Raw genomic sequence first — 19,407 nt, forward strand, 5'->3', positions numbered from 1 at the left:
TGTGCACCCCTTTCTTCTTCCCCCTTCAGTCTATCCTTGTGCCACATTCACTCCTGCCCCAGGGCCTTTGCACATGACTTCTCTAAGCGCAGGCTGCTCTCCTTGACAGCAGTCCTGACAGTATCTGGCTCCCAGCTGCCCTCTCCAAGGGGCATCTTTGACACATCAGGGGCTCCATTGTGATGGACCTTTAGGTTTTTCCCCAGAGCCCTCTGTGGGTCTCCCACAGCAGACATGCATCTCCTTGAGTGGGGACCTATCTCCGCCCCCTTATGGGGGTCTTGGCCACAGTTACTGACATGTTTTTGGGGCGTGGCAACAACACAGAACATGGGTGGTCCTTCCACGGCCACAACCTTGCCCTGTGACCCCCATGGTCTCCCTGCCAGCTCCTGACCAGCCTCCTGGCACCTTCTCTATTCTTATCCATGGCTGCCCAGCCCTAGCCCTGCTCTCAAACAGCCGTGGCCACAGCCCGGGCTCCCCCTCACCAGTGCCTGTGGTCCATGTGCTGGCGGATGAGGGTGTGTGGGGCCACCGTGCCGTACTTGTCCACCTCCGGCATGTTCATGTCATCGATGAAGTAGATTAGCTTCTTAGTGCCTGGCGGCCCATAGTTCCTCCCTGACTTCTTTTCCAGAGGCTTCTCCAGCACCCCTGAGAAGGACGGAATGTTATTTACCACCCTGAGCTGGTGCCTATTAGACAGGGCAGGGACCGACTGGAAGTTGAAGGCGGGGGTGGGGGGGTGGGGGGGTGGGGGGTGAGAGGTGGGTGAGGGGGTGGAGGGTGGGGGGTGGGAGGTGGGTGAGGGAGTGGGGGAGTGGGGGGAAGGGGAAATTGGGGGGTGGTCAGGTCAGGATCACGGGAGTGCCTGGCCCAGAGAAGGGGGGTGTGCGTGTTGTGGGCAGCAGTCAGAGGTGGAGGTGGCAGGAGGAGATCTGGCTCAGGTTTGGCTGGACCTCTAATCTGTGTGAGATGACTTCACCCAGACCGCCACCTCTCCGACCCTCAGCCCACTCACTGATCACAACTACAGCGTCTGCCCAGGACACCCCTTGGGTGTCTCCATGGAGACCAGACTCTAGTCCATAGTCCACAGGCCTGCAGTCGGGCTGGGGGGATAGGGAGGTGGGGGTAGGGCCCGGTGTGAGGGGGCGGGCCCTCTCACCTTGCAGCATGGCTGAGGTGGTATAGAAGTTGAAAGGCACGGCCTGCACCAGGTAGTCGTCGGTGCTGAGGCTCTCCAGCTTGTCCCCCATCAGCACTGACTTGCCGGTGCCCGCGTTGCCCACCAGCATCACGGGCCACGCCTTCGCCATGAGCAGATCCATGAAGTACCGGATGCGGATGGTTTCTGTGGTGTGGACTAGCGAGGCCTGGGGGGCAGGGGTGGCAGGCAGCAGAGCCAGTTCCAGCTGGCCTGCAGGTCTCACCGAGTTCCAAAGACCCCCTCAGGTAGGAGGGGACACCTAGCTCCACTTAAGGCCCTGGCAGAGGTTACCTGCAGTGGGATATCGGGATCCAGCTCAAAGTTAGGCACTTTATCCGTCCAGGGCAGGAATTTCTTTGTTTCCGGGTCAATGTAGTAGTCAAAAATGGTCCCCTGCGAGGGTAACTTGATTGTTTTAAATTCATTGATCCACCACTTGCTGAACTCCACTCGATAATCAATGAGCTGTTAAGAGGAGGAGGAAGGAGGGAAGGACCAAAGGCTCAGGTAAGAAAGCCGCAGGCAGGCTGGCCTGATCTGGATAGCCGGTCCCTGGGGAGTGCCTGTCACCTGGTCCTGGAACATGGCGCCTCCAAAAGCCCAGAAGCAGGCAAACACGAAATAGAGCTCATACAGTTCCTTGGGGGAGTCAGGCGGGGCATTCTTCTCTGTGAGCAGGCACTCCAGCAGGTACAGGATGGTCTGGATGACCGTGATTTCGGGTACAGGGGTGATCCTCTTGAAGCCGATGCGCAGCTTGTCCAGGCACGTGGGCAGGTACTTGTCGAAGAGGATGATCAGGTTGGCCTTCTCCGACTGCACCTTGCGCCTCTCAATCCAGCTGCTCACCACCCTGGGGGGGGGGGGGGGAATGGCCGCCGGTCAGTCCACCTTGGGGCTCTCAGCTCAGACGAGCACCCACCTCACCTACATCACTGGTGAGGTGGCCGGGGAAGCAAGGATGGCACTGGGTCTCCCCCGTGGCAGCGTGAAATGGGGGCATGGCCAGGCCTGGCGGCAGACCCTCAGAGGGCCTGCTGGGAATGCTGGGCCAGCCTGGAGTCTGTTCTTTCTCAGGATTAGTGGCTTTTAGAGTAAACTGAGCAACTGGGCCCACACTGGCTTTTAAAACTTTCTTCTTTCCCCTTTTCTTTTTACAGTCATCTCAAGAGCCACCTACTCCTTCACCCTTTCTCTCTCCCTTCTTCCAACACCCCCCCCTTTCCTTTTTCTTTTTCCTCCCTCCCCTAGTATCTCTGGAATCTCAAATTATCTTCAAACTATGTAGCTAAGGATGACCTTGAACTTCTGGATCCGCCTGTCCACCTTTTATTGGGATCACAGGTGCACAGTGAGCAGGGATTGTGCGGTGCTGGGGATTGAACCCGGGGCTGCCAGCGTGCTCAGCCTGAGTCCCCAGAGACTCATTCCTGTTGGTACCCAGGAAGCACCGTCCCCCTGAAAGCTGAGGGCTGGGGACTAGGGGAACAGAAGAGCTCATGAGATCATGTGTGGGGGAGGAAACAGCTGAGGATGGAAGAAAGCAGGGGAGCTGGGACCCTTGTGACGTCATCTGGATCTCCGCATCTGCCCATGCCTGACTAGAATCCACATACGTGCATACGTACATACATACATACAAGTTTATGTAGACAGAGAGATTTTGCTTCAGTGAGTTCAAATTGAACTTGACGCCATCATTGGAAGTGTCCAAGTCCACAAGCCCCATGGGAACCCCTCCAGATTGCGTGGCACGACTTCATGCCCCAGCACCGTTATGAGGGGTAGAGAAGCAGCGGCTGGCTGCCGGGACTTGCGCCGTGGCCCATAGCCAGCTGCAGCCTGAAGCAAGTCACTCAACAGCTCTGGGTTCCAGATTCTCATCTATGACCGGTGGTGTTTGCGTCACCGCCACTCCCGCTCTTTTTAAAGCTCACAGAGGGGAGCCTGGTCCGTGGTAAGTGCCAGAGGAGTGTCTGCTAAAAGCATAAATAGTGCCGGGTTCCCTTGAGGGTCAGCGAGCTGAGGGTGTGCGCCATTTCCAGGATGCCCGAGGCATAAGCAGGAAGCTCATGTTATGAAACAGGAGGCAACGGTCCACAGCCAGGACCCACGGGCCTCACCACAGGCGTAATGGAAGCTCTGTTGCTTCCTGCTCTGCTGTTGGGACACAGGATAGGAAGCTGAAGCCTTAGGCCAGTGCCTGCATCCCAGTGTGGTAGAGATGTGGTGCGGGTGTAAACTCCACATGCAGGTGGTCCTCAGGAGGATGGGCTGAGGTGCAGATGTGGACTCAGGCTGCTGGTCTCACTGCCTGAGCTGAGGATTTCTGTGTCACTTTATAACATTGCCTTGGTGACTTCATGTACAAGGGCATGCTGGCTTCCCCCTCCTCACAGACTCAGGTAGACATATCTGGAGACACAGTTTAGCCTTCCTGACAGGGCCAGGCCCTTCCTGCTTTACTCCCAGAGGCCACTGGGGCATGTCTCTGCTGCTCCATCAGAGGTGGGGATGGGGCTCTGCCTGTCTCTTCTCCATCTGAAGTAGAAGCTCTGTACCCGTCCCTCCTTTCCTTCATCTGGAGGGAGTGCTATACCAGCCTCTCCTTCACCTGTGTGTGGAGGAGGGGCTGCACCTGCCTCTCCTTCACCTGTGTGTGGGGGGAGGGGCTGCACCTGCCTCTCCTTCACCTGTGTGTGGGGGGAGGGGCTGCACCTGCCTCTCTTCTTCAGAACTAGTCCTCTTTGGATTTCCCTGGATACCCCAGGAGTGCCCAACCCCTGACTCTGCCCTCAATGATCTCACCTCCAGCTCCTTCCCTTCTTCCTGTTGCTACACCTATCTCCCATGACTCCATTCCTGTATCCTAGTGCGGCCTGTGACCTGACGTCTCCCATCTCATGGTGTGCCCATGACTAGTCTTCCTTCTCCCTGTCTTATTCATCTTCTACCCAGGCTTCATTTCGGTTCCTGCCCTGCCTTCTGCTCTCCCTGGGAACTCAGGCTGCTGCAAAGGACAGACAATCAGCCTCAGCGCAACCACCCACAATGTGGCCTCACATACGACAGGAGCTCTTGTGGGCATAATCAAGATGCAGATCTCAAGATGTCGCCAACCTGGGTTACTGTGGGCCCTGAATCTGACGCCTAGCAGAGGGCTGGATGGAGTTAGCCATGGGTGGCCACAAGCCACCAAGAACTGGTAGAAGTTGGGACCAGTCTGTCCTATATCCTTCAAGGCCCCGTGTGACAGCATTCTGACCTCAGGCTCCTTGCGTCAGCTCTCAGAGGATGGACTCCTGCTGGTGGAACGTGAGCTCTTCCTTAAAGCAGTACCAGGGACTTGGCAAGTGCTGCTAGGCTAATGTCCCATCTCAGCAGCTCCCACCCCCCACCCCCTGGTATCCGGCTGGTTCCCAGACCTGTGCTCCTCGGAGACCTGGTCTCATCCTGCTGGCTTCCCCCCCCCCCCCCCCCCCGGCAGACATCTCACCTCCCACTGAAGAAGAACAAGGACGAAGAAGTCTAGACTCTCATTTCCTTCTCTCTACCACAGTGCTCTATACCTGGGTACCTCAGTCCTGCTTCTTGTACCCAAGACTGTTTCTCACCTTGACAAATAGACTTCCCTCCCCTCGCTGAAGCACCTACAGCTCTTTCCCTCTGGCACCTCCTCTGTGCCTGGCATCCGGCTTCAACCCCTTTCTACGGATCCATCTTGAGTTACCAGTGAGCACCTGTCTGCCAAGCTGGAGCCAACTTCCTTCCCCCAGCCTGCTTGTCTTTCACGTACAGTCCTGTCAGTTTCCTGCTCCTTCCAGTTTCTCCTCAGAGTGTCTGTAGCTCACCACTGCCCCTTGTGTCTCTTCTGAAATTGCTTTTGGGGGTATATGATTCTCTTTGTTCCCCAAACAGTGTGAGTTCTGTTAGGAAACTTATCTTCTGCAACCATGACCCATATTTTCCCTGCAAAATCAACTTCCCCAGCATGGGATGCTTGGGGTCCAATAGAGACAGACAGTGTGCAGAAAGGGTCAGGTGGGCAGGTGGGGGGAGGGTGGATGGATAGATGGATTAGTGAAGAAAGGATGGATAGATGGATGGAAGGGTTGATGAGTTGATGATTGGGCAGATAATGGATGGACAGATGGATAGATAAGTGGGTAGGCAGATAGACTGCTGAGTGTGTGGGTGGATGGATGGATGGTTGGGAGGATGGGTGAGTGGGTGGAAGGATGGATGGGAGGATGGGGGAGTGGATGAATGGGTGGGAGGATTAATAGGTGGAAGGATGGATGGGAGGATTGATGGGTAGAAGATGGATGGGGAAGTGGATGGATGGGAGGATGAGTGGGTGGGAGGATGATGGGAGAATGGATGGGAGGATGGATGGGTAGGTAGATGGATGGATGGGAGGATGGATGGGTGGATGGATGGATGGGAGGATAGATGGGAGGATGGGTGGGTAGGTGGATGGATGGATGGGAGGATGGATGGGAGGATGGATGGGAGAATGGATGGATGGATGGACGGGAGGATGGATGGATAGGTGGATGGATGGATGGAAGGATGGATGGGAGGATGGATGGATAGGTGGATGGATGGATGGGAGGATGGATGGGAGGATGGGTGGGTGGGAGAATGGGTGTTTGGGAGGGCAGATGATAAAAGGACAGGTGGGTGGATGGGTGGGGAGAAGGACTGATGAATAGATGTTCGTCTCCAGCTCAGGTACTCATCCTGAGCCTGTGGTTCCTAGAACTTCCCGTGGATTTCTATCCCAGCTGAGTAAGGACACTGGCTCCAAGTTGCCCTTTCTGTGTCCCCTGAGGTTTTACTATTCTGCCAATCACTGGCCACAGGTCCAAGCAGGAGATGTCAACATCAAATCTTCTGTTCCTCAAGGCTTCAAGCTGCTCTCAGGTGCACACCTTCCCCCAGTCCCATCCCTGATGCCACATGCTGTCCACAGACGAGGCAGAAGACACTCCCCATGCCACAAACTGTCCTTTCTTCCAGGCCCTCGGCCTTCATGCTCCACCCAGCCCACGGCCTCTCTGTGAGTTCCAGTCCTCCTCAGGACGCTGACCCCGGGCCCTGTACTTCCCAAATGTCCCTTCTTCTCTCGGGTGGTAGCTTTGACTTCAGTCCTCCAGGACAACAGCACCCACCGGCAGCCTAGGCTTCTCATCCTAGTGCCCTCAACTTTCAGCTGTTGTACCCCAGTGTTTCACCAGCTGCTGTGATGTCACTGTCACCATGAGTTTCTGTCCCATGCCTCATCCTTTCACCTCAGTGATGGGGAGGGGAGCCAGCACAGTACACCCAAGCACGCACTGCTCCGACACAGCCCACAGTGGACGGGCACACGCAAGCGTACGCCACCACGACAGACACTGGCCACTTTCTCTGCCATGGTTTGGGGGGTGAGAGCCCAAGCCTTACTCACGGGTTCCACCCTAGATCAGCAGGATTAATGTAGAGTATGCCGGCCCTAGAGACGGTGGCTGGGGTGGCTGTCCTCAGGTGACTGATCTCAAACACCAGCCTCATGGTGCGATTCAAGGGAATCCGCTCATTGCTGGCCAGGGTGAGGACCTAGGAAGGATGAAGCAAGCCCATTGGTCGGTGGCAGTCCCCAGGGACGCAGCCACTGAAGGGGGCACATGCGGCCACAATGAACCTGTATCTCTTGGCTCTCCTTGCCTCCAGCTCCGGAGTGCCTAGCCAACATAGGCATCCCTCCAAACCCACACCCCTCTCCTCCAAACCCACACCCCTCTCCTCCGAAACCACACCCCTCTCCTCCGAAACCACACCCTCTCCTCCAAACCCACACCCCTCTCCTCCAAAACCACACCCCTCTCCTCCAAACCCACACCCCTCTCCCCCAAAACCACACCCCTCTCCTCCAAACCCACACCCCTCTCCTTCAAACCCACACCCCTCTCCCCCAAAACCACACCCCTCTCCTCCAAAACCACACCCCTCTCCTCCAAAACCACACCCCTCTCCTCCAAAACCACTCCCCTCTCCTCTATGGGGATCCTTCTATATCTCCTTCCCAACTGAGAAGCCCTGTCTTTGAGGCAGGGTCTTGCTATGTAGCCCAAGCAGGCCTTGAACTCATGATCCTCCTGCCTTACCCTCCCCAGTGCTGGGAAGAATCACTTTCTTAAGCTGCTTCTAGGCTACTCTGGAGGCCATTTCTGCCTCGCCAAGTGTCATGTCTATGCTGTGCCGTGGGTGAGTCGAAGAATGAGCTTCGAGCTCTACTCCAGCTTACGCAGGGGCAGAACCACGAGCAGGTTCAGGTTCACAGATTCGTGTTCTCCCTGAGGAGCATCTACTGGGACAGGTGCTGTCTGTATAACTTTCCATGTGGGTGCTCTTGACAGACCCCCAGCCACCCTGCCCCACCTTCCACCCCCAGCGCTATGTGCACACTGCCCATGGCCTGTAGGCTCTCTCATACTGTGGTGGTGACAGGGGCTCGGCTGCAGAGTCAGGAGGCATGTACCTTGTTGTCGTCCATGACCGTGTTGAGAGATTCAATCCACATGGGGTCTATGTCCCCGTCCAGGACAATCCACTTGGGACCATCATGTGTGATGTTGGCCAGGTCCCGCATGATGGTTGAGAAAAGGCCTGGAGGGAGGTAGGCTGGTGACACTCATGGCCCCATCTGGGGGCACTAAATCACATGCCAGACACTCTGTGGCCTTCATTCCATCATGCCCAGATGGAATGACCTTGGACCTGACCTTGGGCCTGCTCAGTTTCTCAGAGCTGGCAGGTTGTCCCTTGGAGGGACAACGGGAGGCCTTTTTGTTCCCCTTCATGGTACCTGTGCTAGCTCCTGCTCTTGCCTTCTTCTGACCACCTTAGCCCCGCCCCTTTCCATCATTGACAGCCTTTTGACCCCCTCAGCCCCGCCCCTTTCCATCATTGACAGCCTTCTTCTGACTCCTCAGCCCCGCCCCTTTCCATCATTGACAGCCTTCTTCTGACCCCTCAGCTCCGCTCTTTTCCCACCATGGCAGGCGCCTTTGGCTTGCCAGCCCGGGCTTTTCAAAGCTCAGCAGCCCCCTTTGAAGGGTCGCGCGGCCATGCTTGACACTCACTCACTCACGCATGCATGGAAACGGGTAGGGGGGATAGCTTGCAGACAAAGCCAGGGATGATCAAAGCCCCATCACCCTCGTGGAGACAAGATGCCCGTGTAGAAATGCGTTCACAGGAGGTGGGTGGGAAAACCACAAAGAGTAAGGAAGAGGAGTCGAGGTGCCGTCTCCCATGGGGAGGGTGCCCTGCCCTTCACTTCCAGCCAGGAAGGGCTCACGTGGGCGACACCTCAGCCCCCGTTTCCCTGGCCCGTTTCTCAGTTCTCGGGTTTTCTCATGAGGCAAATCCAATGGAGCCTCAACCAGAAGCCTCTATCCCAGAACCCGGGGACAGAGGCTCGCCATTCACTCCCTGGGGTGTACTTCGGCCGCTGGGTGAGTCTCAGCGCCCTCTTCCTTCCTGCCAGATGGCACAGGTGCTCTGCACAGGGATTTGGGTGAGGTGGGGTGTGGTCTCAGAACGCCTCACTGCAGGTGACACCCCACCCCGCCTACCGTCTTTCCACTCCCTGGTCGCAGGGTTGATGATGCCGAACAGCTCATCACAGGTGACAGCCTTCGGGTCCAGGTCCACCGCCACAGGCTTCCTCTTCAGGTTCTGGTAGGTCTTGTTGAGGGACTTGAGGACCTGGGAGCGGGGACCACTCACTGAGCCACACTGTCCACAGCACCTGTATGGGGGCACCCTCTGTGCAGCCCCGGATGCTCTTCGCTTAGAGAAACTGGTTTTAAGGACGCCTGAGAATGTTCTGTGTGTGCAAACTTGTGTGCACATATTTCTTCTCTTTTTAAAACACCTCACAGAGTTTTCGCCTTTTGAACAACAGCTTGCTGTCAGAACTCCTTAGTTAGGCATCACCATGTAGCCCAGCTGACCTAGAACTTTCTACGTAGGACAGGCTGGCCTTGAACTCACAGAGATCCGCTTGCTTCTGCCTCCCGAGTGCTGGGATTTAAGGTGTGTGTCACCGTAGCCAGCTTCTCTAGCCCCTAGCCCCTGTGTCTTCAGAAATGGGTTTTGTAAGAGGACATTCAGTCAGACACACTTGGCTGGTTTACTATTACTAGCACTGGTGGTGTTGACTGCCACCCTCCAGGGTTCACCATGGCCCCAGGGAATGCTGGGGGGACAGGGAGGCAGGTGATGGCGGGGGGGGGTGGGGGGTGGGGTGGGGGGGTGTACCGATGACTTGCCTGGGATTTGCCGCTGCCCGCGTTCCCAATGACGAACACCGAGTGCCGAACCTGAAGCAGCTCCTCCAGCTGCACGACTTTCAGCACAAAGCTGTCTTCAGCCTGCAGCTTGAGCTCCACGATGCTCTGTTTGATGATCTGGGAGACAGGGCGGGTGGGCGGGGGGCGGGGTTAAGGGGCGCAGGAAGATGGGGGCGTGGTTAAGAGGGCACAGGAAAACCACCTTTCCTGTGGCCAAGCTTCCATGCTTCGCCCCTGATCTCACTCTGCCCTGGAGCCTTTTCCAGATCCTCTGTGACCATCGATTCTGAAACCTGGGGCTGGCTGGGGAGCAGGAAGCAGCTAATGGGCCCCAGAATTCTTGCAGCAAAGAGCAAATTTCTCAGGATGGATATGAAGGTGCATATCGGGGAGGGGAGAGTTACCTTCTCAAAATTCAGGTCTCGCTTCCGGGGTACGTCCAGAGCCGGGAATAGGTCACCGATCAGCCCCATGAACACAGGCAGGTCATCAGTCACGATCTTTGGGATGTTGAAGTCTCTCAGAGCTCTCATGAGCACCTGGTCCTCTGCCCGGGTGGGGTCCCCCCTCTTCAAGGAGCCGGCTACCACCAGCACAGACTTGATGGCCCGAAGGCCCCAGTCATAATGATCCTGTAGGGAGTGGGAACTCCGATGTGAACTTGCCCTCCTACAGTGGTCATCTGGTACTGCCAGGCTCAGAGTTTATCTCGAGGCTAGGGGAGGGCAGAGACCTAAGCGTGGATCCCCCCAAGGCTGGGCTGAGAGCCCTAGGAACTGGAAGAACACACCTGCTTTGAGAGCAGCTCTTTGCACAGCGTGTAGAGAGTGATGAACTTCCGGGCCAGGAGGCGGGCTTCTAGGAAGCCCTCGGCCACCAGCATGATCTCACAGATCAACTCGAAGTCCGGGACCACCATGGCGCAGGGCCTGAGGGATGAGCGAGTAGATGTCTCTCCCGCTTTCACTTCCCTGGCTCCTCTGTGGCCACCTGCCCTAGCTGATCCCTCCGAGACTCCTCATGCCTGTCTCTGCTGTGCACTGCCCCCACCCGGGGAGTCCCAGGGCTTTTGAAGGACCTGCCTGCTGTCCTATTAACCCGGCTCCATCTTGGGAGCTAGCCTTGGGCTCCTTCCACTTCCTCCAACTCTTTAGCCTGGGACACTGCTGGGCCCCTCCTCTGTCACCTGAATAGGGCCTTCAAGTTCTCTGGCAACTCCGTGCGTCCCGCGTAGCCGGGATTCATGGTGATGAAGATGCCCACGGTGGGGATAAGGCTTATTATCTCTCCCAGGAAGTTAAACTGCTTTTTCTTGGCCCGAATCGCATCTTGGACACACTTTACCTGGACAATTGGCACATGTGTGTGTGCGCACACACACATTAAATTGTAACTATTTGCATGTGCAAATGTGTACACATGTATGAACACACATGAAATCCAGACAGCAATGGTGCCTTCCTCTATTGCTCTATGTTAACTTTTTGGAGACAGGGTCTCTCATTGAATGCAGAGCTCACCAACCAACTCAACTGGCTGGTCAGAGACCCCTGGGGGTTCTTCTGTTCCCCCCTCCATGGCACTGGATTTACACGCCTGGCTTCTGGTTTTGTTTGTGTTTTGAAGTAGCCCTGACTCTGTAGCACTGGCTGGCTTTGAACTCAGAGAGATCCACCCGCCCCTGCCTTCTGATCTCTGGGATTTAAAAAGTTTTTTGTGTGTGCTTGTGTGTGTGTTCTCGGCTGCCCAAGGAGGCCGCAGAGGCTGTTGGGTCCCCTGGAGCTGTGAGCCACCTGGCTTGGGAGTAGGGAAGCAAACTCAGGTCCTCTGAAAGAAACAGACGCCCTTAACCCTCCAACCATCTCTCCAGCCCCCATATCTGGCCTTTGATATCGGTTTTGGGAGCCAGGCTCATTACTGACTGGATTATCGGTCCACCCCTGCATTCCCCAAGTCAGTTCCAGAATGTGGCAGCTGGGAATTAGCAGTGGCCTTCACTCTGTCCCTGGGGCCACTTCTTGCTTACCAGGGCAGAGGAATCAGGTCTTCGTGCTTGGGATTTTAGAGAAACCCACAGAAGGTAGCTGCAAACCATAGGACCACCACTCGAGGGCGCTCTAGGCTTGTGATTGAAATTTCTCAGCCCTGGGCTATTCCTCCCCCCCCCCCCCCAGCAGCACACAGCTTGCTTGCCTGGTTGGCAGGTGACTCTGGGTCATGCTGGGTTTCCCTCCCAGTTTGTAGCCCTCAGGGTTCACACCCGAGGTGTGGAGGGCAAGAATTTGGGAGCACCTCCTGCTGCTAGGACCTTTCTAGCACTTTGGATGTTCAGCTCCACAAACATCCAGACCATCAAACAGGAACATTCTAGGGTTTGTTTCCTGACTTTGAAGTGGAGCAGGAACAGGGGTGGGTGGTTGACCCTGGAAAGAGGGTGTGGAGGGGTAGCTATCACCTTGGCAAACTCAGTTGGCCCTTCTCAGATCGGGGGCTGCTGAGAGCTCTAGAGGTAAGGTTTTCCCCAGGCTGTGGGTCCTTTTACCCCCATCTCCTCTACACACACACACACACACACACACACACACACGGCCGGTCAGAAACCCTGCCCCTGCATCCCCACTGGCTTTTCCTATAGAAATCCGGGCAAGAGTGGCAGGTGCTTCTGCTACAATGTGCAGCACTGGGCGGACAGGTGGGTAACGAACTGCAGAGTGATAGCTGGTCACCTTTCTTACATTCCCCTCGGAGGCCACTTCTATGCCAGGGACAGCAAAAGGACCATCGTCCTATGCCCCTGCTCACTAGTGCTCAGGTGTGCATACCCAGAACCCCTTCCTTGTCGCCTTGAAGCTCTCCCTAACTCTACTCTGACCTCACAACCCTACCTCACCCAGGACAAGAACACTGCTCCTCATCCTCCCGGGTCACTGTCTTCCTTTCCCCGTTTCCCACCACCCCTTTCTCTCCCTGGGTTTGTGGCAGGCGGCTAGGCTTGGTTTGGTTAAGGCCTCTGGCCTTGGGCTCTCAAACTCATCTGGAACTGGAGGTCAGCCCCAGAGGACCTCAGAGCCCAGTGTTTATCCAGCCTGTCGGGCTCCAGGATTGCTGGGGCTCCTGTTTGAACTGCAGGGCCCTTCGGGTGAGTTTGCAAGTTTGGGGTGTTGGCATAGCCCACGCCCTGCACCCCCTTTGTCTTGGATTCTTCACTGCTGTTCTAAGCCCTGCTAAGAAATTCCCTGGACCGACAGCCAGGCTTCCCCATCTGCTCTGGTCTTCTTAGTCTAAACTGCCTTCTTCAAAGCCCAGAGCCAACCCCTGCACCAAAGTGCTCCCCTCTCTTCTGCCAGGTTCAACCGTCTGGCCCGAGCCACCTCAGCACAGAGCTTGGGAAAGGGTTTCTCCTTACATGCATAGCTAGTGAATGCAACTGGTACATAGAAACGTGACTTAAACATTGTAACTTAGTTCTTGAAGCTCGTGGCTGAGTCCCAGCCAGTTGCAGGCAGCCAACTGTTCAAACTGTGTTTGGATAAGGCAGAGCCCAGCTGTGATCAATCTGGCTGTGATCAGTCCAGCTGTGATCAGTCCAGCTGTGATCAGTCCAGCTGTGATCAGTCCAGCTGTGATCAGTCCAGCTGTGATCAGTCCAGCTGTGATCAGTTCAGCTGTGATCTATCCGGTGGTGATCAGTCCAGCTGTGATCAGTCCAGCTGTGATCAATCTGGCTGTGATCAGTCCAGCTGTGATCAATTTGGCTGTGATCAGTCCAGCTGTGATCAATCCGGGTGTCTGTATTCTGTGCTTCCTTGAGATAAATACAGCCTGCCAGTGAGGCTGGGGGTGGCACATTCTGTACCATTTTGGTCTAGCCTGCTGCCCAGCAGTACAATCGTAAAGCCAACTAAGGGTTATCAAATACCCTCTCTTTCCCCCATCACTATTTTACAAAGCAAAGTCTTAATCGATAGCCTTGACTAACCTAGAGTTCTCTAAGCCAGTCTGGCTGTGAACTTGTGGTAATCCTCCTGAGTGTGTATCACAAAGTGGCAGCGATGTGCTAGCACACCCAAAGTTAGCTTCCTATGTTAGCACCCCCAAGTAGAACCAATTATGCCTCCCTGTATCTGACTCTTACTGTCTCCTCTGTGTGTAACTTCCTAGGACCCCTGGGATTCAGGGCAGGGGCATCTGAGGCATTGCTGTGTCACATCCCCTGCCCAGTGCCTGGCTGTCGGGGTGGTCAGATAGGAGGGTCCCTGGTGACTGAGATACCAGGAAAACTGGGTGAGGATCCAGGCCCCCCACTGACCCAGAGACGGAACAGACAGGCTCTTCCTACCTGTACAGCAATCACAGACAAGACCTCCACTGAGATCCGGTTAAACTCATCAAAGCAACCCCAGGCTCCTGTCTGTGCCAGGCCCTTGTAGATGTTTCCACAGGACTACAAAGGGAAAAGTCAGATCAGACAGAGGGAGTGGCCCCCAAGGGCCTGCAGGAAGCAGGTGCCTGGAGACAGCACCCTTGCACACCTGACCCTCAGAGTCCCAGTGCAGAAGCGCTGGTCAGTGAAGTGAAGGTCAGGCAGAGGAGGCTAAGAAATCCCCCCATCTTCTCATTTTATGCACACAAAGGAGGGACTCCTCCAAGGTGGGCTGGGGCTGCAAGCTCCTGGAGGATCTTCCCCTGTGAATGAGTCATTCTGTCCCCTGCAGGGTCAGCGGCACACCCACGGAGCCCACACAGAGGCTGCTGGGCTCATCCAATGAGAGGGAATCCCCTATAGACAGAGGGCACCCCCCCTTATGCTGGGACTGTTACTGCTGGACTCTCTCCCTTCCTGTTTAGTCCTCTGAGCAGACATGACCCTGCAGCTGAGGGACTTGTCCTTGTCCCCTTCAGAGTTTACCTGGCCACTACTGAACAGGTATTACTCTAATGATGGGGACGTCTTGGAACTGCTGAGACCTCCACCTCCACAAGGGGGTGCTAGCAGGGTACTCTGGATGCCTAGTGGCTGCCCCGCAGGGCTCTCTTTGTAGGGTGCACATGCTCTTGGGTCCCTACATACCTTGTAGTCCATCTGCTCAGAGCAGTTGAAGACATACACCATGGTGCCCAGGGCTCTGCCCAGGTCCTTGGTTGTCTCCGTCTTGCCAGTGCCAGCAGGGCCTGCAGGAGCTCCGCCCATGGTCAGGTGGAGAGACTGTGTGAGCGTGATGTAGCACCTGCCGAGGACCGAGGACCTTGATTCACCTGGGGGCACTGTGACCCTATGACCCTCGGGTCACCGTGAGGCGGTTGTACTTGCTCAGGCCCAGAGGGAACAGAGTCAGAGCGCGGGAACACTATGCATTCAACTGAGGGACAGGCGTGGGCCTCCTGTGGGTTTGGGGGGTGGTCTCTGGGGAATCAACAGAGGCACACTGAGGGTGTCTCGGGCAGTTTCTGGGCTGGGTGTTTTTAATTGTCCTGAGATGTAGTCAACCCTCACACACTCATGAGGGTTCCTGTAGCTCAGTCTCTCTCCCTCCCTCCCTCCCTTCCTCCCTCCCTCCCTCCCTCCCTCCTTCTCTCTCTCTCTCTCTCTGCTCCTAAGTAATTTCTGATTGGCGAATAAAGATGCCAACAGCTAATGGTGGCTGGGAAGAGGAGGCACAGACTGGAGGTTGGAGGAGATGACGAGAAGAGGGTAGAGGAGGAAGAGAAGCCACCGTGGGTTAGGTGAGCCAACTGTAGCTAAGAGCGGCCGGAACGAAACATGGTAAGCAACGAGTCGGGGTTATAATGGGAAAGTAGACTCTAACCTCATAGAGCGTAGGGATCTGCCCAGCTCTTGTGCTGTTTAAGGCTTATTGTAAACAATAAAGGTTGCTCGAGTCTTAAAATCTTCAGCAACATAGGGCCTCCCCACCGAACCTGGGCTCTTCCAGCCTCTGAGCTGAGGTGGGGAGGAGGTGTGTGGTGGAGGGCTGGGCACCGGGCTGTAGGTGGTCCTCACCTGTCTGTGAGTGGGGTGATGACCAGCCGAGGTGTGTTGCCCAGGTACTCATAGGAGTATTGGATCTGGGCGTCACAGATGTTGGCGAAACAATGTCTCTTTTCCTCGTCCCAGCGGTGCCGAAGTTGGGACTGCCAGGTGAAGGCCTGTGAGCTTTCCACCTGCAGCAGGAACCCAAGGGTCTTGGCTCCAGGCTAGTCCCTGGGGTTCTCCTCTCCATTCAAAAACAACTGTTTCAATACCCCTGGCCCCAGCCTGCTACAGACAGGAGCTTCCAGGGCTGGAAGTTGGCCCAGACAGTGAAGAACTGGCTGAGTCAATCCCCAGAATCTGTGTAACAGAGTCAGCCAGTGTGATAGCAGGTGCTTGCAATCCCAGGGCTGGGGAGGTGAAGACAGGGGGCCCCAAGGCCTGAGTTCCAGGCCAATGTGAGAGCCTGCCTCCAAAAAGGAAGGTGGACTGCACCTGAGGAGCCACATCTAAGGTCATCCTCCGGCTGCCACATGTATGTGCAGGTGCATGCACATGTACCTGCACACATATGAACACATACACATGAATGGAAACTTCTGGCATTAGCTCATCTGACCCCCATGGATTGTGTGTGTGTGTGTGTGTGTGTGTGTGTGTGTGTGTGTAGGACAGGCACTCCCTTAGTCACCACCCTGGGAAGAGGAGGTCGTAAATGCTGGAGTTCTTGAGTGTGGGACCAGCCCCGAACCCAGTTCCCAGCCCTTCCCAGCATCCCGGGGACCCCTGCCTCCCCAGTGCTTGGGACAGGGGTGCTCCTGCCTTAGCGATGATCATCTTGGCCACCACGTCTCGGGCGTGCACGTCGATGGTGCAGATGGTCATGATCTTCATCCTGTCGCCAGGGCTGAGATTTCCGATGAGCAGGGTGATGAGCGCGTTCAGCTGGCTGATCTGCAGAGACAGCGCCGGTGCCGGGACCCTGCCTGGCAGTACTGCCCCGTGCTCACTGGGCCGGATGCCTGAGCTGTTGGGGCCCACAGAGAATGTGTGCCTGTGTGTATTCGTGTTGAGTGTGTGTATGCACGTGTGTGTGCTTGTTTACCACAAAAAAAAAAAAAAAAAAAAAAAAAAAAGCAAAACAGAAAAGCTCCTCTCCTCCCTGTGGAGACGCTATGGAGCCCCTCAGAGGAAAAAGCGCGTGCATTCAGTAAAACCAGTTGCCTATAGTCAGGCTATACGTGCTGCAGGAGAAAATGCTGACCGCTGCCCCGAGCGATGGCACGCCCGGTGGGGTCTGTCTTTGTAAGGACCCGGGAAGCAGACGCAGGAGGATCCCCGGGGCTCCCTGAGGCTAGCCTGGCCTAATGGGAAAGCTTCAGACCCTGACCCAAAAAAATAAGGTTCCTGAGCAACCACCCAAGGTGCATGGGCACACACGCACACACACACTCACACATTTGCACCCCTCTTTTCTAAGATCTGAGGAAGAAGCTTAAGGTGGGGGCGGTACTGCCAAGCCGGCTCAGCAGGTAAGGGTAGGTGGGGGAGGTACTGCCAGGCCGGCTCAGCAGGTAAGGGTAGGTGGCTGCCTTCCAGCCCGACAGCCCCAGTTCCATTCACAGAAGCAAAGAATTGACCCCCTGCCCCAAGTTGTCTTCTGACCCTCTCATGCACACTAAGACGCATGCGCTCTGTATTTCTGAGGCTGGCACTTGGACTGTTGTGGGGCTGCTTATGACCCACACAGACAGAGAAGACAGAACTCCACCGCGGAGGAGGGGCCCTGTGCTGTCTACTTCTAAGTCAGTTTGACATAAGCTACGGTCTTTTCTCAGAGAAAATGCCCCCACCACCTTAGCCGGTGGTTCATTTCCTTAGTTAAGGATTGACAGAAGGAGGCTCGGTCTGCTGTGGGTGGGGCCAGCCCTGGGCAGAGGGTCCAGGGCTGCATAAGAAAGCGGGCTGAGCAAGCCTTGAGGAGCAGTTCAGTGAGCAGTGTCCCTCCATGGCCTCTGCCTCCAGGTTCCTGCCCTGAGTCCTGGAGGATGCACTAAGAGTCGGGGGCTTTAAGTTGCTGCCTGTAATAAACTTTCCTCCCCAAGTTGCTTTAGGTCATGGTATTTTATTACAGCAACAGAAACCCCAGTCAGGACAGGGGACTTCTGGCTACTGCCCAGTGGTTTGGGGGCCCAGAGTCCTCAAACCTGCTTTTTGTTGTAGTCTTTGATGGCGTTCTCGTATCCTTCCTCCAGCCTTGCAAACGCCAGGCCCACCTCGGTTGTCCACCAGATCTGCGTGCATGTCAGCGCCACCTGTAAACCACCCAGGAGAAACTGTTCATTATGGATACTAAGATGAGACCATGGCCAGGTGTGGTAGCCCACACCTTTAATCCCAGGGCTGGGGAGGCAAGTGATTCTTTGAGTTTGAGGCCAGTCTGGTCTACAGAGTGAGTTCTGGGAAAGCCAGGGCTACACAAATAAACCCATCTTGAACCCCCACTTCCATTCCCAACTCTCCACAAAAAAAAAAAAAAAAAAAAAAAAAAAAAAAAAAAAAAAAAAGAAAGAAAGAAAAGAAAAGAAGATGAGGCCATGAGGCTGGACAGATAGCTCTGTGGTTAAGAGCACTGGCTGTTCTTCCAGAGGACCTGGGTTTACTTCCTGGCACCTACATGGATGCTTACAACCAGCTTTAACTCCAGTTCCTTGGGACCCAGCGCCCTCATGTGGCCAGTGTGGGGACTGCACACACGGTACACTTAACACACACAGGCAAAACACCCATACACATAAAATAAAGGCAATTTTAAAAAATGAACTTAGGTTAAACAATTAAACCCATTCCCAACAGGCAAGAGGCAACCAAGGGCCCAGAGCCACACTGCAAGCGGGTCCCCGTCCATTCCAGACCTGGGCCGGGTAGTCAAAGATCCACTGCTCCCTCGGTTTCTCCTCATAAGTCACCACAGCTTCTGGAATTTCGTGGCGCAATGTGGCACACATTCGGTCCAGCACCCGATTCAACCACACTTCCACCTGGGGAAATGACCTTACAGGTATATCTCATCCCAGTGACTGGTACACCTGGAGCAGGTAAGCTGAGCAGGCAGGCAGAGCCATCCTGCCTGTCCCGGCCTTTGTACTCTCCTTTCCCAACCAAGCAGTTGGCCACCTGGGTCCTCCACCTGGGTCCTCCACCTGGGTCCTCCACCTGGGTTCTCCACCTGGGTCCTCCACCTGGGTTCTCCACCTGCGCTGAGCTTCACCCACACCCCTCTTTAAACAGAGCCACCATCGCCCTGATCTATGGCTACCCCAGTAGCTTCCTTCTGTGACCAAACACATCCCCGGTCCAGAGCGGTGAGCCAGCCCAGTGTGGAGACCAGTTTTGGCTGCATGGCAGTGATGCGGAATATATCCTGAGTGTGAATCCCCTTTTAACCATCTCATGGGTTTGCATGATTGGGCGTGTATATATATATATATATATATGTTCAACGTCAGACATTAACAACCAAACTCCTCCTCCACCTGGACCCACAAAAGTAGTGTTGGAGCCCCACTTCTTTTAGTGCCCGCTGCCCCGTTTGTCTTCTCTATTCCATTGCTTTGCTTCTAAATAATCCCCCCCCCCACTGCCTGCTGTTTTTATTACTTGTCGGAGAGCTTCAACTCTTTGAACAAGAAGCCGAGAATTTGGAAGCTCCGTCTAGGCAGCAGACTGCCAGTAACATGTTTGTCAGGGGCAGAGATGCGAATGTTTCCCACAGAGCAGTAAAAAAATGACCCACCTGTGCCGCTGAGATGCCTTGGTGGGCAAGAGCGCTTGTAGCATGAGGTTTGATACCCAGAGTCCCCATGAGATGGAAGGAGAGA

General features: G+C 55.4%; 1 protein-coding gene across 1 annotated transcript in view; it reads right to left on the reverse strand.

Moving 5' to 3' along the window:
- DNAH17 (dynein axonemal heavy chain 17) overlaps positions 1-19,407 on the reverse strand; it is a gene marked incomplete at both ends in the record, with an annotated part of 105,900 nt that overhangs the window by 48,862 nt on the left and 37,631 nt on the right. Inside the window, 17 exons of the mRNA XM_080924155.1 lie at positions 492-657; positions 1,172-1,379; positions 1,505-1,678; positions 1,784-2,066; positions 6,666-6,814; positions 7,737-7,864; positions 8,836-8,968; positions 9,535-9,672; positions 9,960-10,187; positions 10,346-10,484; positions 10,742-10,899; positions 13,895-13,999; positions 14,627-14,783; positions 15,557-15,717; positions 16,349-16,480; positions 17,734-17,820; positions 18,442-18,567. Of these exons, the coding sequence (XP_080780281.1) occupies positions 492-657; positions 1,172-1,379; positions 1,505-1,678; positions 1,784-2,066; positions 6,666-6,814; positions 7,737-7,864; positions 8,836-8,968; positions 9,535-9,672; positions 9,960-10,187; positions 10,346-10,484; positions 10,742-10,899; positions 13,895-13,999; positions 14,627-14,783; positions 15,557-15,717; positions 16,349-16,480; positions 17,734-17,820; positions 18,442-18,567 (2,672 nt within the window). The remainder of the gene's footprint in view (positions 1-491; positions 658-1,171; positions 1,380-1,504; positions 1,679-1,783; positions 2,067-6,665; positions 6,815-7,736; positions 7,865-8,835; positions 8,969-9,534; positions 9,673-9,959; positions 10,188-10,345; positions 10,485-10,741; positions 10,900-13,894; positions 14,000-14,626; positions 14,784-15,556; positions 15,718-16,348; positions 16,481-17,733; positions 17,821-18,441; positions 18,568-19,407) is intronic.

Source organism: Micromys minutus (assembly GCF_963924665.1).
Source record: "Micromys minutus genome assembly, chromosome: 10".
Taxonomy (NCBI): Eukaryota; Metazoa; Chordata; class Mammalia; order Rodentia; family Muridae; genus Micromys; species Micromys minutus.